Genomic DNA, 18,760 nt, shown 5'->3' on the forward strand with positions numbered 1-18,760 from the left:
CGGTCTACCTGTGCCTATCTAAAAGCAGAGGTGAAAAGAGCAGTGTGCCTTCTACTTGTCTTCATCCCACTCACGCTGTTTGTATGTTATGTGTCTCCAAAATCATGAAGAGCTCACGCGTGGCTGTTATCAAACAGTAAGCAAGTAATACTTTTTTTGTTGTAGTGCAGGAAATACAGGTATAAAATCCTTTCTTTCTGAAATAAATACAACTTTACTCCCTACCCTTTTTAGCAAGGTAATAGACATCAGAGAGCTATATTGCAGTGCACAGCAGTGCTGTTATTACTGTACAGCTCTGTCTCTAGTGTTGCTTCAGACTTTGCCATCGAGAACAGGCTTTTGAGATACGTAGCGGAACCTTCAGTGTTGTGGGAGTTGAGGCGGCACGTAACGTACGTAGCTTCTTGAAGGCCGTGGGAGCGGAATCAGTGTTCTACACTTTTGGTCCCATGTAGAAAAATCAATTCCTGAAATACTAGAATAGCTTTAAGATATGCAGATTCTTAGGAAATAAATAAGAATACTTTTATTTATTAAGTTAGTTATTAAAACTCTTTGTAAAGAGTTTTAATGTTTACATCAGTTTGTGTTATTTTTAATTAAAAAGTTCTTAAGTCTTTATTACTGCAAATAACAGACTATTTTTAATTTGCCCCTGCTTTTCTAGCTAAACAGATAGTGCGTGCTTCTTCAATGACCTGGAAAGGCTTCAGAAAGAGCTCCTAAATAATTAAGCAGCAACCGATATAAAAGAAGTCTTTGTAGGCTAGAAGCACACTGAGATGGTGAGGAGTTACGAGAGGAACCTAAGTGTATGTTGCAGGGAAAGAACTGAGAAATCTAGGGAAATGACTGCAGGTGAAAGCAGTCTGCTGTGGATTAGCTGACCTGACTGCATGGCAATTCCTTGTATAAGAAGTTTTCTTCTAACAGTAGAAAAATGGTCTGTCTCTAGGGCTTACAGGGATCACACTTTTCTCAGTCTTCCCACCACTGCCAGCTTTAACCAGCCTCAGTTCTACCCCAACAGGATGTTGTTGAGGCAAAGTCCTCCGTGCTGCTCAGAGGTAGGAAGGGATGCGAACGGCTGCTGTTGTACCTCAGCTGCTCCTTGAGCCTTTGGCTGCCCTCGGTGTTGTTAATTGGCTAGGCAGTGTGTATCTCTCCTCTTCTGATAAGGATAATGAGGAATGAGTTCTGCTGTGTGGAGGATCAAAATAATGCTTGTTGGTTATACTTTGGCTTTGTATAAACTGAAATTAGAAATCTGCATCTGTGCAGAGCCATCTGTGTCTTTTTGTTATCCTTCTGTAGACTTTCTGGGAGAAAGTGGATTTTTAAAAAATCTGTTAGAAAAGCTGTGCTGAAGAGTAAAATTTTGTAGATTGAATGAAGCATATCTGTTTTGGTCTCGGTTTTGCTATTTCCATAGCTCTTACAGTAAAGCATCAAAAGCAACTTTATTTTTAAGGAGACTGTTCTGACAATAGTTCAACTGTTTCATTTTATTTTTATCCCATTTGTCCTTCTTAATTAGGAGTTACAGCAGCCCTGAAAGCGAAGGACAGCTTTTGAATTCCTTTGTCCAGTATTTTGGTGACAGCCTTGGGAGGAAGGTTAAAAGAATGCCTCTAATTGAAGAAACAGTTCTGCCTGGGGACTCCCTCCTTACTCTGCCTGTAGTAATAATAGGTGAGTTTTTTCCACTTTTTTAAGATTCTCTGTCACTGCTATTGCCTTTTAGACCTGCCGCATGAAGTCATTTATCATTACAGAATCACAGAATGTTAGAGATTGGAAATAACTAATGCTTAGCATCCTTACAGTGAAGATGTTTATTAGAGTAATACAGTTGTTACGATTAATAACAGTATCATAAAATTATGTTAAGGGCCTTGCTGTTGGAGTATATTTGAATTCAAATTGTGCTTTGACAAAATGAGGCACATTATTTGGCAGCAGATATATGAGTCTTAACGGAAGAATGGTTTTAATTCTAATGTTGATCACATAGGATTTGATTAGTGTGATATGTCTACTGCAGGTTTCATGAAGGTTGTTGATTTGCACGGGTAGAAATTTGTGGGGTCAGATGGGACACTGAAAAGCATAAAGTAAAATGTCTGCTGTATGTTGGTTAGATGCTAACCTCTCTAATTGCCTTTTTTTTAGTTACGACCATCACTGATGTCTGAATATTGTCGCATCTTTCCCAAATGAATCTAAGTCAGTTCAGCCAATTTAAAACAATAAGTTGTAGTCTTGATTAAATAGTGAAAGGCTTATATTTGTAAAATATTGCTGAATGACAAGAGAGCAGAGGGACCAGGCTCCTTAGGTACACAGCTTAATTGAGAGTGCCAGCATGATTTGTATTGGGCCAAGGTTTTTCAGCAACAGCTGGTCACCAGCTCCTTACCGCCATGACATGATGAGAGGATAGAAAAAAGATCTGAAGTAAAAGAGGTTTTCAGTAATCTAGTCCGAAGCAAACCAATGGCTTTAATTGTACCTGCAAACAACTAGAGATTTCAGAGAGTGGTGTTTCCACATAATGTACTCACAGTAAATCTCCACAACTTTGAAAGACTCATGTTTGTACAGTGCCTGTTCTCAAAGCTCTTTTCATGATAGCTTAAAATAGTACTCATGGAATACACTTCCGTGGATGTGACAGACGTGAATCACTTGCTGAGTTCTGCATCACAGTTGAAGAGCAACGGTTTCTTGGCATTTTGTCAACCTTAGTATAGGTTTGCCATATGGTTAATGACTCAGTTTTCACTGTTTAGTTTTGCAGATATACTTTATGCAAATACCTGTGCTCAATACTCATTTTGTCTAGAACGCCTTTCTATGTGCTGATGCCAAACACAGCTGCCTTGACTATTTCTCCTTGAAAAACAAATACGTTGCCCAAATGCTTTTTCACAGGTACGTTTGAGATACTTCACAAGCTGATCTTCTTTCTCCCTTGGCAGCTTATTGCCACTAATTCATTGACTGTCTGGAGCCTTAAAAGGGATCTAAAATTATTTAATAAAGTAGTAGAAGAATACAAAAATAATTGTCAACCCCTCCATGCATGCACACACACGCACCAACACGAGCTATCTACGATTTAATCTTCTCTGTGCGATTCCTGTGTAGCTGGAGTTAAACATCCTTTTAGCTTCCTAGTGCCACCATCTTCTCATTGCACTATTTTATTAATCAGAAAGAAGAAGATGGCACACGTGTAAGTAGTTAACTTATGATGGATCAATAACTTGCATTGCCCTTTCTTTAATTGTACCAACCCCTTTTCCCCTGTATGATGCCCAATTTCAGATTTGATTCAAAGCTTATGCTGCATACTGAACTGCAGTTCTGCATAGAGTCCTAAAGTACTGTGGTAATGCTAAGTAACTTCTGGGCTGTACCTGTCTTTAAGAAATTGGGAAGAAATGGATACATTCCGTTTAAATGAGTTGGGATTGAAGAATTTTATGCTGGAGCTCTAAGTCTAGAGGATATTTTGTGCTAAGCACTTTCATCTTCTGCACTAGTTTTGATCATTACTGTGTAAACACAATGTTTTAAATTTTCATTCGAATAACACAGCTGTTACGATGTTTGAGTATTTGCTCTGAATTTAGACACATAATGAAAAGACGATTGTACTGTAGTTTACTGTTCATCAGGAGAAGCTTCTGCTGCTATTCAAACAAAATGTTAACTGTTCCTTAAATGAACAGGGCCATGGGGTTCTGGGGTGTATTGATTGTGTACCTAAAGTTTGTATAATAGTAATATCTCTCAGTTATGATCAGAGTCACTATTGGCGGCGTTGTGTGTAAATCAAGAGCAAACTCCTCAGGTATAAATTTCTCATTTCAAAAAGATTTTTTTTTTCCCCCAAGGATTTTCTATGAAAATCATAACAAGTCTAATTGCAGACCTTGCATCTGAGCCTTCATGATGTGTGTTCTTGAGAGCATATCCATGAGGGAATTTCTTTCCCTTGGACTGAGTCTGCTCAAAGAATAAGAACTGGGTTTGGAGCAGCATTCTGGATGGTCCCAGGGGAGGGGCAAGGAGCTCTGTGACCTTAACATAATCCCATCCTCAGTAATTTCCTTGGCCCTTGGCAGCCTTTGTTTTGGCAACTTTTGTTATCCATTTGGTTCTTTTTAGTCTTATTCAGTAGGAATAATCTTTAGCATGGCATCTTTGTGTATAGCTTCTTTTACACTCTGGTAGGAAAAAAAAAATCTAGCTATGCACTTGTAAAAAGAAACAAAGTTCTTTACTGTGCCCAACATATAGTTCTAAAAATAGTTAAGAATTTATTCAGTCATGGGAATGCTGGTGAACTATAGGTATGATTAGAGCGTTCACAACGTCGTATGATTTTGTTATGGATGGTTTCAATGTATTGCTCAGGTTCTCTCTCACATCCATCTCGTGGCAAGTGGGTGACTGGAGGAGCTTGCATCTGTTTTAAGCTTTAAATTCTGGGACTGAAGTGTACCCGGCTATGTCATGCTGATCTGCTTGTGGGAGGGGACAGTGTGACAGTAAGGATGAGCATTTTCACTGGCTGAAAGATTTTTTACAGTATTTTTTGTAAGGGGCAAAATAGGAATCAAAGTGGTTTGGGAATTAATACAGGCAGGATCACCAATATTTAAACCTTTTATTACAGATTTTTTATTTAACTGTCTTGAAGGTCCCAGTGATGGAAATCCACAGCTTTCCTAGACAGTCTTTTTCCAGTGCTTCATGGTCTTTACAGTACATAGGAACTGTAATACCTTTACTTTTGCCTCCATATTCTGGTGCAAAGAGCTAGATTATTTGGTAGGAGACACTGGGGAGTCTCACATACTTACTTGGGTTCTAGGCCTTAGGAGAGAAAGTGCAGTTTAGCGGTCCCAGCCTTGGAAGAGCTCATCTTTAGTGAGGCTACATGGTTTCCTTGTAGCCCATGGCTGTAATCAGTCTACACACTCAGCACTGTAATAAAGCGTGGGATATAAGGCTACTGGGGACCAGAGGGATGAGTGTAGTGCGGTAGAGGAGGGAAAAGAGATCCTATGTATGAGGAGACTGGGAATGAACAGGGTCTCAGCAGACTGATGGGGGATTTAGGGATTGGGAAACCAGACAAGGGAGAAGAGACAGGCATTGGAGAAGCAGGATTGTTAACAGGTGATGGAAATAGTGTGTGCAAAGGTGATGGGGAACAGGAAACAACAGGTGAACTCTTGAGATCAAGAGTTGAAACAGTAGGAATTAAGAACTAACATCCTAACAATGAGTGCTATATAAAAACATTAATAAGTTAGTACCTTTAGCACAGAATTTGAATAGTGTGTGGTAAATACCATGTGTGCCACTCTAGATGGAAAACAAAGACAAAATACTGAATAGTGCCTCATTAGGAGAACACTGGGCTTTTCATTCAGTTAATGAGGAAGAGGAGCTACAGAAATACATGGTCACATGTTTAAATTCTGTATCATTGCACATACTTTTCTGACTTTAGATTTCCCTAGCTTTCAATATCTGACTTTGCAACATGAGTATTCTGTATTTGCATGTTATAAATACGGTCCCCTACTTTGTTTAATACCAATCAAGTAAATAGAAGCTATGATCGTATGGTAACATTTTGGCCCTATCCATTTCACACCTCTAAGAGCAATTTGAAAATAAGTCAGCCTATCAAAATTGCAAGAATGCCCATATATGAATTATAAATGCTACAAAAATGATATAGAAAGATGTTTGAATTGATACTGTTGCTGAAGGATGAATGTGGTCTTACCTGAGTTTCTTGTCCTTTACCACTTATCTACTGCATCTGTCTTCTCTCAGCTTTTACATTGCTGTTGTGCTGTGTGTGTAACTTCTCATCTGACTTGCAGTCTTCAGCTTTCTGCTTGTCTCTTTCTTCTTTTTAATTTATGGGCAGACCTGAAGAGCATATGCTCTGGATTGTCTGTCTGTTCTGTGTTTTACAGTACCCAGTGTAAATGGGAACGCAAAGTTGTAGGATGGCAATAATATTCAGGTATCACTGTGATTGACAGGCAGACCAGATCTTACCCATCGGACCATTTTCACACAAGAATAGTGAATTTGACATACTAAATTATGAAACTCCTTTATATGCATTTTGTTTCATGGTGTGAACAGTATCCATACATTTCTTGTTATCTGCAGAAGATTTTGCTCAGTTCATTTGGAGGAAGTTCCTATGGTAGGCTTCATTTTACTGTGAAGTTTATAAGCTGCTTTGAATCAGGACAGTATTGCATTATACTACTTTAGTGTGATTTCGTTGCTGCTTATTTTGTGACTTACAAACTTTAGATTATTTACATTTTTACTAAAGCAGTAACTTTTTTCTTTAATAGGAAATGGACCTTCGGGAATTTGTCTTTCTTACCTGCTTTCTGGATACAGGCCGTATTTATCTCCTGAAGCTATACACCCAAACCCCATTCTACATACAAAATTAGAAGAAGCTCGACATCTTTCCATTGTTGATCAAGTAAGCTTTGGTTGCCATCTTGTCTAGCTCTTTTCCTACTGCAAAGCTGGATTATGAAACAGTGGGCTTTCTTTAATGATCCTGATTAAAATGCTTTTGCAACTTACACAAGTACTGCCATAGACAAGAAAAGGCTTAATATTCTCAGCCCACAAAGAATGAGACCACAGTAAAGTTTAGTAACTGTGTGGCCTCAAACAACTAGCTTTATCTCTTGGCCTCTGTTATTCCTACCTGTAAAATCAAGAGCAGCATATACCTTCTTCAGTGGCTTGTAACAAATTATATGTAGGGCACTTCAGATGAAAAGCAATGCATTTGAATATCTGCTTATAAAAAAAAATCTGCAGATTGCATTGTGAAGAACCAGCCTACTTACCTAATCATATTTCTAATGTATTAATAAGTTATTTTGTTAATTTAAATAGAATCAACTTGTGACCATTAGATCCAATCCTGGGACATGTGGTGGTTTTTGTGGTTCGTGAGGGCTTTTTGTTTGTGGTGTTTTTTTGGTTTTACAATCTGCCCTTTGTTGTATTCTTACTACTTGCCAAAAGTGTGTAAAGCAGCACTTGGCCAGGGAGCAGCTGATGCAGGAATTCCAGTTTTCACACACTACGATGTTTGGGCACTATCATTAAAGAATGCGTGCTGCTAACATACTTCAAGTACACATACTTCGAATTAAAATCTTCCTAAATAGTACAATTCTCATTAAGACTTCATTTTTTCATAACTTTAGGGACATATAGCCTCTATAAACATGACCTATTTTTCTTTTCTGAATAGTATGCATCCTTCAGTGTTTGTGTTGCACTTACACTTGCTCTTGTACTTTATTTGTTATCCTTGTAAACATCCAATTTTTCTGTCTCATTTGATTTGTGAAGCCTTTTCTATTACTTTTCTCCCCACTTGTCCACTTGTTTCCCATGTTGTTATTGTTTTCTACTCCCTCACTACACTCCTCATGGAGTACTCACAATGCTATTGCTAACTGCATTGCCTGTGTGACTAATTTATTTGAAATACAAACATGCATGTGTGTTGTGTGTTTGTATTGGGAAGTGTAGGGGTTGTTTGGCTTTGGGTTTTGGTTTGGGTGTTTTTTGTTTTTTTGGTTTTTTTTCTTCTAGTGCTGTGCTGTTTGCATGTAATGTTGATCTTCAGTCTCAAGGTTTATTTTTTGGGCAGGAGAGTAAGTTGCCTAAACTTTTGTCTACAGATGTTTCAGGTACTTCATCCTTCCCCAGCCCCCTAAGATTTTCCTGGTTTAGGAAGCTAAACTGTCCTGTCCTTGTCAGCAAAATCTGGCCTTATGGACAATTCTTTCTTCAAACCTTTATTCTCTCTTCAAATATTTGCCATTGTGTCATGAAATTTTTAGAACACAACTGTTTAATAGATGCTGAAATGTGAACATTTTACTGAGTTCTAGAAATTATTCTCAATGTTAACTGCTTTGTAAAATAAACCTAGTTTTAATTCATATTTTTAAAAGCTCCTTTTAATACCTCCAATAAAGTTAGTGTTGGAACTACCTAAGAGCTGTCAAAGGAGCTTTTTCTACTTCAACTTTAAAACTTACTGGTTTTAGATTCTAATTTTGCTTTATCAAAGTGGGGCTTCTAGAAATGCTAACAATTCTTTGTTAAAAGCAGTCTGCTATCTGTAAATATTGAATTTTTGTAAAAGTTGCATGAACAGATCAAACTTTCTTTCGTACTTTAGGATCTAGAGTACCTGTCAGAAGGCCTGGAAAAAAAATCTTCAAACCCAGTTGCAGTGCTTTTTGATACGCTGCTTCATCCTGATGCTGACTTTGGGTATAACTACCCACCGGTTTTGCATTGGAAGCTAGAACAACATAATTACATTCCCCATATAGTGCTTGGTAAAGGACCACCTGGTGGGGCTTGGCATGTGAGTAAAAATTTCATATCACTTTCAGGGTAACTTGATAATTCTGTGGTTTGGGGGGTTTCTTACTGTCTAAGGTTGGTTTAGAAAGTAATGGCAATTGCCGTTTCAACTGGTCCATTACCAAAGCCCAAATATGTTAGAGATGTGAAAGGAAGGAAAAAGTTGTCCTTAATTTGGGGATTTGTGATCATGACTGCTCTCTTATGTGGGTTATTATTTTTAATTTAATAAATTATAATAAAGAGTATTTTCTATTACTTTTTTTCTCCTGTCTTTGCATTGTGTCCAGGTGCTGTTAGACAAAATCTTAAACCTTAATGTTTGTCTCCTGTTGGTTTCACTTTTTTCTTCCTGTTTTGTATTTTAAATGACTTGGTTTTACTTTCCCTTTCACTTGTTCTCTCTTCACTTTCAGCTTTATTAGATCATGCAGCTAATCCTTAAAATAGTATCTAACTGTAGCACAGAAGTAGTTCATCAACACTTCATGTGATGTTCTAGTATTAATGTTCTGTTCTAGTATTTTATTGCTCTAAATGAGTACAATGAGAAGAATTCACTGTGTTTTACATCAGTGTATCCATTTGAAATCTACCTGGTCATGCATCTTGGTTTTTTCTCCATAGTCCATGGAAGGCTCTATGCTAACAATCAGTTTTGGAGACTGGATGGAGTTGCCTGGCCTCACCTTTAAGGAGTGGGCAGCTAGCAAACGCAGGTAAAGATATTGCACAATGTGTTTGGGAAACCTAGTTGGTGTAAGAATCCAGATAACATTATTTTAAGAACTGGAAAACATTCAAGCTTCATTGTTCACAGGAGGACTTCTTGTTTTGTTTATTAAATTGCCTGATGGCACTGGAAATTATTCTGCTATGTGTTCTCTCATGGACAAAAAATTACAATGGGTGGCCAGAGTAATTGCTTTGAGTGTCTGAAAAGCATACATACCAACAGTGGTGTGTTTTAGCAGGATTTCACAAAGAAGCAGTGTTACTGTAAGCAGTTTTGATCAGAGTTGAGGGAAGATTGAGGGAGGAATTTAAAATCTACATAAGTATTGGAAGTTCCTCTTTCAACATGGATGCAACTTAAGTTGCTGTGCACACTAGCTTTGTTATAATTCAGGAAGTCGTGTATTTCAGTATGTGCTTTTACAGGCCAAGCTGCAGCATCTGAAATGTTACTATCTATGAATTTTAATTTTAAGAGCGTAACTCAGTATTTACCAATGTTATTTTCTAGTTGTAAGTTAATTGGAAAAATTTTAGAGAAGAAAAAATTGCTGTCTTGTACAAGCTTACTGGTTTTACTTCATCATACAATTAGTTCACAAAGGTCTGTGTCAGCAGATGAACCTAGGAACTCTACATAAGCTTTTTCTAAAATTTGAATTTTCCTGACTTTGTTCTGGCAAAATTAAATGAAGTTATTTTTTTACCACATATGGCAAAAGAAGAAGTAGAATTACTTGGGCATATATCTTTAAGGGCAGACCGTTACTCATTTCAGGACAACACTTATAGTGAAGAAACTGTACCTTTGTTCTTTAATCGCTTTCTTAGATAACCACAGTAATCTTGCCTCCTTATTAACTGAAATCCCATAAGCTGCTTATTATCTGAAGCTAATTTGTTTATATTATAGTTTTCAACAATACTAAAAACAGAAATGCTGAGCTGTTACACTACAATTAAACAAACATATTTAAAACTGTTGATGATAATGAAAACTTCTAGTCATGTAAAATAGTTTCTAAGTTTCATTGTAACAGGTGTCACACAGTCGCATTATCCTCTTCGATAAATATCTCATCAGAATTCTCAGAGTAGTAACCTGAACATTTAAAAGTACATATGCTATTATTATCTTGTTCATCTATGAGAATAAGTAGCCTGTTTTCTTGTAAATATGCTTTAACCATAATTCAGTGGCAATCCTGATGTTTCTTTTGCCTTCTTCCTAGAGTTTACTTCTAAAGAAGCAGCAAAATTGATGCACCTATTCAAAATCATTACATTTTCAGCTTTTTTTTTTTTCATAAATGAGAATACAACAAACATAAGAAAAGCATAGATGTAATACCGGGATTGCAGTCTAAAAATTATTTTTATTGGACACTTGGACATCATAATCCTATGTACATAGTTGTATTTACATAGTTCTGTGTCATACTTGCTTTGTTCATTCCTGTGATACAGAACTACTTAATTTGATATTTAGTGAACTTACCCATACCCAAGGGAGTGGTCTTTTGCAAAGTATAATGAAGAATACTTGACTCAAGTAATATATCGAACCTAGAGTTTCAAAATTAGCACGTAACAATTACTATGATATTTAATTACTTACAGCCTTTGTAAGTGTATTTTCACCAAGTTTAGCCAGTGTTGTACTGTTGACAGTCGTGATGCTAAACTGGCTTTGTAAAACTCTTCCATACGGACCTACCATGATACTGCAGAGTTTTGTTATGCTTAATTTGTTAATTACCATAGCACTTTGCACTGTAAAGACCTACAGCTATTAAAAAAATGTTAGCTTGTCTTGAACAAATAAAACAAATTGAATGCATTTAAAAATGTTTAACTCGGTGTCAATTACACTGAACAGATTCAGTCCTCTTAAATTTGACTGTCGTGTGGTATGTCATATATGATATTCAAGTTACTGATAAGGTCTAAATATTAACTGGAAGCATTCAATTTTGTTTCAGAAATATAAAGAGTGATCGAGTAATGCCAGAGGAAATAGCATGTTATTATAAGCACTATGTTAAAGTCATGGGCCTCCAAAAGAATTTCAGAGACAACGTTTACATAACATCAGTATCCAGGCTTTACCGAGGAAAGGGTGATGAAGATAGAACTCAACTAAATGAAAATATTTCAACACAACATTTAGAAATGGAAGATGGACAGAAATCACTGATTAAGAGAAACTGGGAAGTCAGAGGTTACCAGCAAACAACAGACGGTTCTCATGTGCCCTTCTGCCTCTTTGCTGAGAATGTGGCTCTTGCCACAGGAACCTTTGATTCTCCTGGCCGACTACAAGTTGAAGGAGAAGACTTTCCTTTTGTGCTTCATTCCATGTCTGACTTTGGAGCTGCACTCAGCAAAGGAAAGTTACGTGGGAAGGCAGACCCTGTTTTAATTGTGGGTGCTGGACTTACAGCAGCTGATGCGGTTCTGTGTGCCTACAACAACAACATCCCAGTCATCCATGTGTTTCGTAGAAGAGTTACTGATACGAGTCTGATTTTCAAACAGTTACCTAAAAAGCTTTACCCTGAATACCATAAGGTCTATCACATGATGTGTACTCAGTCACATACTGCAGACTCTAATCTACATTCTGCTTACACTAGTTTCCCTGAACACAATGTACTTTCCTTCAAGCCTGAAATGAAATGTGTTCTTCAGAGTGCCTCTGGACTGAAGAAAGTTTTGAAGTTTTCTGTAGCCTTAGTTCTGATAGGTTCTCACCCAAATCTTTTCTTTCTAAAAGACCAAGGACATAGCATAGGTCATCACTCTAATCAGCCCATCACATGCAAGGGGAATCCTATAGAGATTGATCCATACACTTACGAATGCACTAAGGAAGCTAACCTCTTTGCTTTAGGCCCTCTGGTGGGAGACAACTTTGTACGGTTTTTAAAAGGAGGTGCATTGGGCATTGCACGATGCTTGGCAATAAGACAAAAGAAGAAACACGAATTGATTGAAAGTGGGGATGGAGGAGGTGATGGGGTACCATAAATGAGACATCAGAAACTTTCACATACAGAATTACAGACGTAGTCTAACAGAACAAAAGTTGATAGCAGTCACATTTCTGTTGTATACAAGTAACCTGCGCTTGTATTGCTTGGTAAAGGATGCTGATACTACAATATTTCATCTTTTCAAAATACAAAAAAAAAATGAGCTGCTATTACAACTGATCTCTACTCAACTGGAATTACTTCCAGATAAACAGAAAATGAGACTAACTTACATTGACTGCCTGTCATCTCGTGCTCAGCTAAAAGAGCAGCCGTCCTCTGGGAAGAGCAACACCTACCAGAGTGGCTTTACATCTTAGTGGCAAATGTGACAAAGTATTTTTACCATGAAATTAAAATAACTAATAAAAGCAGAAAGCTTGCTTAGTACAAAGTGATTCTTGGTCCTGAAGCAAATTTGGAGCCTTCTGCTTGAAACAAGGGTTGTATTTATTTGCCATAGTAATACAGTAATACTTGGGAGGAGCACTTAGTAAAATGGTTTTTACTACAAGGATTTCTATAGGCAAGAAGTATTCCTCAACAGTTATAAATTATCCTATTTGATAATTGGAATAAAGGAATAAGCATTCCCACTTTAACACATGATTTGACACAATCCATTAATGTTTTTTTCACACTATGCCTAGAGTTGGTTGGGTGCAGAAAGTCGTAACATGAGATGTTCCCCCACAGTGATATGTACGTTCTGAGAATACTCATTAATATAAACAATAAAGTGCTGATATAAGTGCTCTTATTACAGTGTCAATATGATGAATATCTAGTGTACTACTGAAAAATTAAGTACATAGGAAAACTTACAAGTTTTTTTACTTCCTAGCTCAGGAAGACTGAATGGGATCACTCGACTGATGAAGTAGGTGACAGATACTCTCATCTCCCATTTGACCAAGTATTGGTTATTTCTCTTTTTCTATAACAGCACCTATAACTAGAACTATTTCAGCCTGCAGTTTCTGACACTTGAAATCTCACAGCCAGGTAAACAATAAACAAACCAAACCCAAAGCAAACATACCGTAGGTCCTATAAATCTTAAAGCTTGTTATGAAAGACAAAGACTTAACTTGTACCTACCTCTGAATTGAAGTTTCACCTTTCTGCTCCATAAAGTAAGACCTAGAATTTATTTGCTGGGCTTTAGCATAGTTTACACACACTCATGGGTTATTCACCCTAGTGAGCAGCAGCTAGTTAGAAAACTTATCTTCCAGAACCCTGAATAGACCAAGTGCTTGGTTTAACTGATTTATTACCAAACATTTTAATTCAGGCCCAATGTGATGGAATATATGTTATTTAATTTTTTTATTTGGAGCTTTTTTTGTGTTGAGGAATGTCATGTTAGTTTAAGGTATTGTGTTTGCATGATTAAAATCTCTGTATTGGAACTTGAACAGGAGATCAGGCTTAGACTTTGTGAAACTGCTAGTGCTTGCTGGTTTTCCAGCTGTCTAGCTTTCTGAAGTTGTAGATACCTATATGCAATAAATGCCTGTTTTCTATGCCTACTGAATTACGGGGTTCTGTGGCTACCGCAGGCCTTTATGCATCTAAGTTACTCAGACTTTGGACACTGAAGTTGAAAAGGTAAAGTATGCAAGGATTAAAATGACAGTACTTTCAATGGAAGTCCAAAGTAATTTATGAAATGATGCAACTAATTTTAGTTTAGAGCCAACTTAATTGCATAAAAATAAACACAAATGAGGCAAAATTTATATGAATTTCTGCATTGCCTTCATGGTTGGATTTAACCATGCATTGTCAATACTAGGTAAGATACTTTTTCATACTTCTATGTGAACTGGTTTTAATTATGCTAAATTCTAGGCTTATTTTCTTTGTAATGGAATTGAGATTCTATAATTTGCCTTCTTTGGCAGAAACTGTGTGTGTGTGTATATATATATATATATATATATAGTTCTATCCTAAACCTGCGATACCTAAAAATTTTAGCTGAGAATCAGTGTCATAAGTGCTAAATACTTGATTATAGAATTTTATTGCTGTTAATATATTGGGAGTACATCTGCGCTCTGACAGCGCTTCAGACAGCCCAATCTCTAGCCTCAGCTGCTGCAGCTGCTTACAGGCTGTATGTATTGTAGTGACACATTTGTAGTGGACATTTTGTCCTGTTATTACACAGCTATCTTTCACTGCAGTATTACAGCACCTTGAGGTTTAACTGCTTTCTCCTGTTATCAATCTTGCCAGTAAGTTTGAGATAAAAAAATTGCATGTGAGAACCCTTAGTTGGGCAAATACATTTTCTCAGTGCTCACGTTTATTAAGCCAGTATGAAAATACTTTTTTTCAACCAAAGCTTTATTAACAAATAATCCTGTTTCCTAGGAATTGCTAGTTTTAAAGTTGTAGCTGGACTTTCTCGCTTTTGGGTTTCTGATTTTGAGAGAAATTTATTTTTCTCTCCTCTTAGGTATTTTGAGAGAATAAAATGTAAAAATTCAAGCTTTGCCTTAGGATAGTTCTACCTGAAGCATTTTACCAAACCTGCTGCATTTATTGTGGATTAGATGTTGGCACCAAATAGTTGTCTTCTGGGGAACTACTTTGTTTCTCAGATTAAAAAAAAAACAATAATTGAATTTTCTTTCTGTTGTAACAGTTCACAGAAGGGAGACTGCTTCTTTCATCTCTTCCTTCAGTGAGAAAGATGAGCTTTTAAACATCATGGATTTAAAAAGGATGCTTACTACTTAAGCTTTATTACTGAAATACAGACAGGGAGAATATGATTTTTAGCTAAAGGAATTTAATTTGGATTCATAGAATTTGTAAGGTATGTTTAAGCCATTCTGTGTATTTTCTAATAGGATAGTGGGAAAATGTCTCTTACATTTGGGTTTGGTTCTTAACACTGAATTATTGCTAAGATTATTTTGCATAGTATCCAGCTGTATTGAACTGGGACTAAGATTTGTCATTTCCCTAATAATCTGGGCTTCTCAGTGAATGTATGATGCTCAGTTAATGTGTGGAAAGATTGTAGGTCCCAGAAATAGGGCCTGTACATTGAGTAAGGGACACCAAAGTGCATCCCACAGCAGCAGGAAGAAAAGGAGTTTACCTCATGGAAGCCTGTTTTTAGGCCAACAGCTCTTGAGAGAGAAAGGGTATAAAATCTGCAAAGTTCTAGTGAGTCCTCGCTGCTAACAAGCGATGACCAGTGAGGAATGATGAGAGGAAGGCGGCAAAGAATCTGAGCAGTATGAATGAGTAAGGGACACCAAAGTGCATCCCACAGCAGCAGGAAGAAAAGGAGTTTACCTCATGGAAGCCTGTTTTTAGGCCAACAGCTCTTGAGAGAGAAAGGGTATAAAATCTGCAAAGTTCTAGTGAGTCCTCGCTGCTAACAAGCGATGACCAGTGAGGAATGATGAGAGGAAGGCGGCAAAGAATCTGAGCAGTATGAACTGCAAACCTGGAGCTGCTGAAGTGGATCCATGCCATGGTGATAGGCTGGTGGACTCCCATCCTCTCCTGACAAGACCTGTGTACAGTTCAGTGTAGAGCTCTGTGCTGGAGCTGTTAGGCTAACATGTTGCCATCTATTTTTAATTGGCTATTAACTGAAGTTACACTGAAGTGCAACACATACATATAAACCAGAAGCGATTGTATTTGCTCCAGAAGCTGTAGGACTGGGTCAGTGAGGTGGTGTGCCAAGAGGTGCGACTTGCTTGCTCTGGTGCCATATTTTCTACTTCTGAGAAAGCAAGCAGGTATTTTAATGTAATAACAGAATCTGTGCTGTAACAGTGCTATCTCCCAAACATTTCTAAACAGCAAAAGGTAGCCACATGTATGCCGTAAAGGCAGCTGATTATTCAATTTTATTATCATCCATATAGCGATGATTTCATTTTGAATAAGTTCGTTACGGAACAAACAATGCTAAAAGGTTTATACTGTTACATTTTAATTCAGATAATATTTTAGAACCTTACAATAATGGTGTTCTGTCATGATTTTGGATTATTTTTTGAGCTGAGAGCAAGATGGCAGCACAGTATCTCAGCTGATGTGAGAGCTTTTTGGACATTTACTTCCCTCTTTTCCCCTTGCCCAATCTGAAAGAGAAGTCATGTTGTGTTTGAAATAACCGTAATAACCTGATTCTATTTAGCAGAAACAATGGAAACTGAAAGAGGCTTTGACAGAGAAAGAGGAAAGTTTTGGTGGCATTAGAGGTACAAATTTGAAGTTAGGATATTAAATTATGAACAGGTTTTTTTTTTTTTTGGAAAAAGACTATTTGGGGGAATATGGTACACTTACGGTGTTTCTAGTTTCACTAATTTTTGAAGCTTGAATTACACAAGGAAGTGTGAGGTCAAGGAGGAATTTGGTGTAAGGAACAAAGATTATGGGGAAAAAAGTGTTATAGCATAATTTAGTAATTAGAGTGAAGCTAAGCATTGTTTTGAAGGATAGTTTTGGCTTTGCAGACACTATGGAACATTTCAGCTTAAACAAGCCCTGAACTTGAGTTCACATTACACCTGTCTGCATGCTAGCTGATTTTCTATTATTATGATAATTTTGTACTTACAAGGCATATTAAGCCAACTTTTATAACCTAATGGCTATCAGTAGTCATCAAAACCAGGAAAAATACTTTGTATTCATAGCTCTCCTATCCTTTTGAAATGACTTATTCTGGAGACAATGTGATTTGCACTTTCCTTCTCCATCTCTTTATTCTGAGATCACAAGCAACGTGCAGGTATCAGCCTACAGTAAACTAAAATTCAGCTTCATGTTCCTGGACACTCTGTAGACTTACATGCCAGCATAAAGAAAATGAAGAACTAGGTTTGTTAGGTATTCACAAAATATTATGGGATCTTGGCATTTTTAGGTTCTTTAACTAAGTACATAATGAAGAAATAGTTGTCCACAAATCTAAAGCTAGAGACAAGGTGATCAGAGAAGTTTGATACAGTTCCAGGGGACACTCCTGAGGAGCGAAAAATGGTTCATTTTTCATCTGTTTGGATTCTAGGACCAGCTTCTATGTGAACAATGAGTTATTGCTGTTCAATCCTGCACCCTTACATCTACCTGGCACAATCTGGAAAGTCTGTACTCTGATCTTGCCCGTTTCTCTGTTAAGCCTAGTATTCTGGTTGGGGAATTCCAGTTCTAAATGAGATAAAGACTTGTATTTTGGTTTACACACACGATACACCCAGACTTGGAGATACTGTGTAAATGTCATTTCCATGTGTCATGCCTCAGTATTTCTGCTTTTGCTGGAGTATACTTGGGTCATACCTTTTTTTTTTATTTTTTCAGATGAGCAATGTAAATGTGTACAGAACATCTGCTGTCAGCTGAAATATATTCTCCTGAGCTGCAAACAACTTCTGAGCAAAACCTCAGCTTTGATTAGATGATAAACCTACCTGAGGTTTGCATGCTAAGTTTATTTTATCTCCCTATGTGAAAACTGATGACAGATGGAAAGCTAAAGGATTAATATTCAAAAGTTTAACCTAGAAGCCAATTATTTTGGTTTGGAGAAGTGACGAACTCTTAAATCAGAAGAAACAAACTGTGTGGAGGAAGAGGTATTCAGAGAGCTGCAGTGTTCAGGAAGTGGGAAAAAAGTGTTGGTTTGCACAGATCTGGTGCTGTAGCCAATGCTTGAGAGAGACTCGGTTAAAGCTAGGGCAGAGTGGTGCGGGCAGAGTGCTAAAGCAAGCAGTAGGGAATGTTGCTAGTTAGGGAGATCTGATTGTTGCCTAGCATTTTCATAACCATCTCACTGGACCATGGTGATGGTGGTTACCAAAATATAAGAGGAAGAGTGAGGAATAATGAAAGACAGTTCAGGTTTTGCCCTGCTTGGCTTAAGTTTCAAGGAGCTACTGGAACAACCAGAATACAGGCAGGAGTAGCCAATTTGTGACTCAAACACCAGATGTGGCCAAATGTGATCACGCATAGATGCAAGAAACGGAACAGAGCAAGAGAAGGGCTAGTTGCATGGGAAAGAAAGTGATGGGAAAGTGATAGGAAAAAAGACAGGATTAGAATCAGGACTGAGAAAACACCTGTACAAAACAAACTGGTAATAGGACTGGGTCTGAGGTAGGTCTACAGCAGAGACTTCAGCTGGTGCATCAGTTATGAACTAACATTTGATGCTAAACACGTGGAATAGAGCCTCTTGGACACATCAGGAATGGAGGCAATGAAGGGGGCTTCACACTCTGGAGGAAGTCCATAGGGAGGTTGGTGGAGGGAAGAAACTGCAGCTGACTGCAAACACACTTTCAGAATATAGGAACTGGTGCAATGATATAGGAGAGGCCAGCCCTGCTGCACCAGGCCCCCCATTCTGGGAAAAAATGAGGAGTAAGGCTAGGAGAAAAAGGGGGAGATAGCCACTGATGTGAAACGACAGAAACAGAAAACAAACTTCAACAGTGAGAATACTTGGTCTTGCCAAAAAAGGCAGT

The 18,760-nt window shown here is 37.6% G+C and overlaps 1 protein-coding gene across 1 annotated transcript; it reads left to right on the top strand.

Moving 5' to 3' along the window:
- Nucleotides 1-1,544: 1,544 nt before the first annotated feature.
- Nucleotides 1,545-12,464, top strand: OSGIN2 (oxidative stress induced growth inhibitor family member 2). The gene is made up of 5 exons (XM_010088000.1): nucleotides 1,545-1,695; nucleotides 6,408-6,544; nucleotides 8,279-8,470; nucleotides 9,097-9,188; nucleotides 11,187-12,464. Exons 1-5 carry the CDS (start codon nucleotides 1,629-1,631, stop codon nucleotides 12,232-12,234), a joined length of 1,536 nt encoding a protein of 511 aa, XP_010086302.1. The 5' UTR covers nucleotides 1,545-1,628; the 3' UTR covers nucleotides 12,235-12,464.
- The last annotated feature ends 6,296 nt before the right edge of the window (nucleotides 12,465-18,760 follow it).

Source organism: Pterocles gutturalis, unplaced genomic scaffold (assembly GCF_000699245.1).
Source record: "Pterocles gutturalis isolate BGI_N339 unplaced genomic scaffold, ASM69924v1 scaffold46206, whole genome shotgun sequence".
Taxonomy (NCBI): domain Eukaryota; kingdom Metazoa; phylum Chordata; class Aves; order Pterocliformes; family Pteroclidae; genus Pterocles; species Pterocles gutturalis.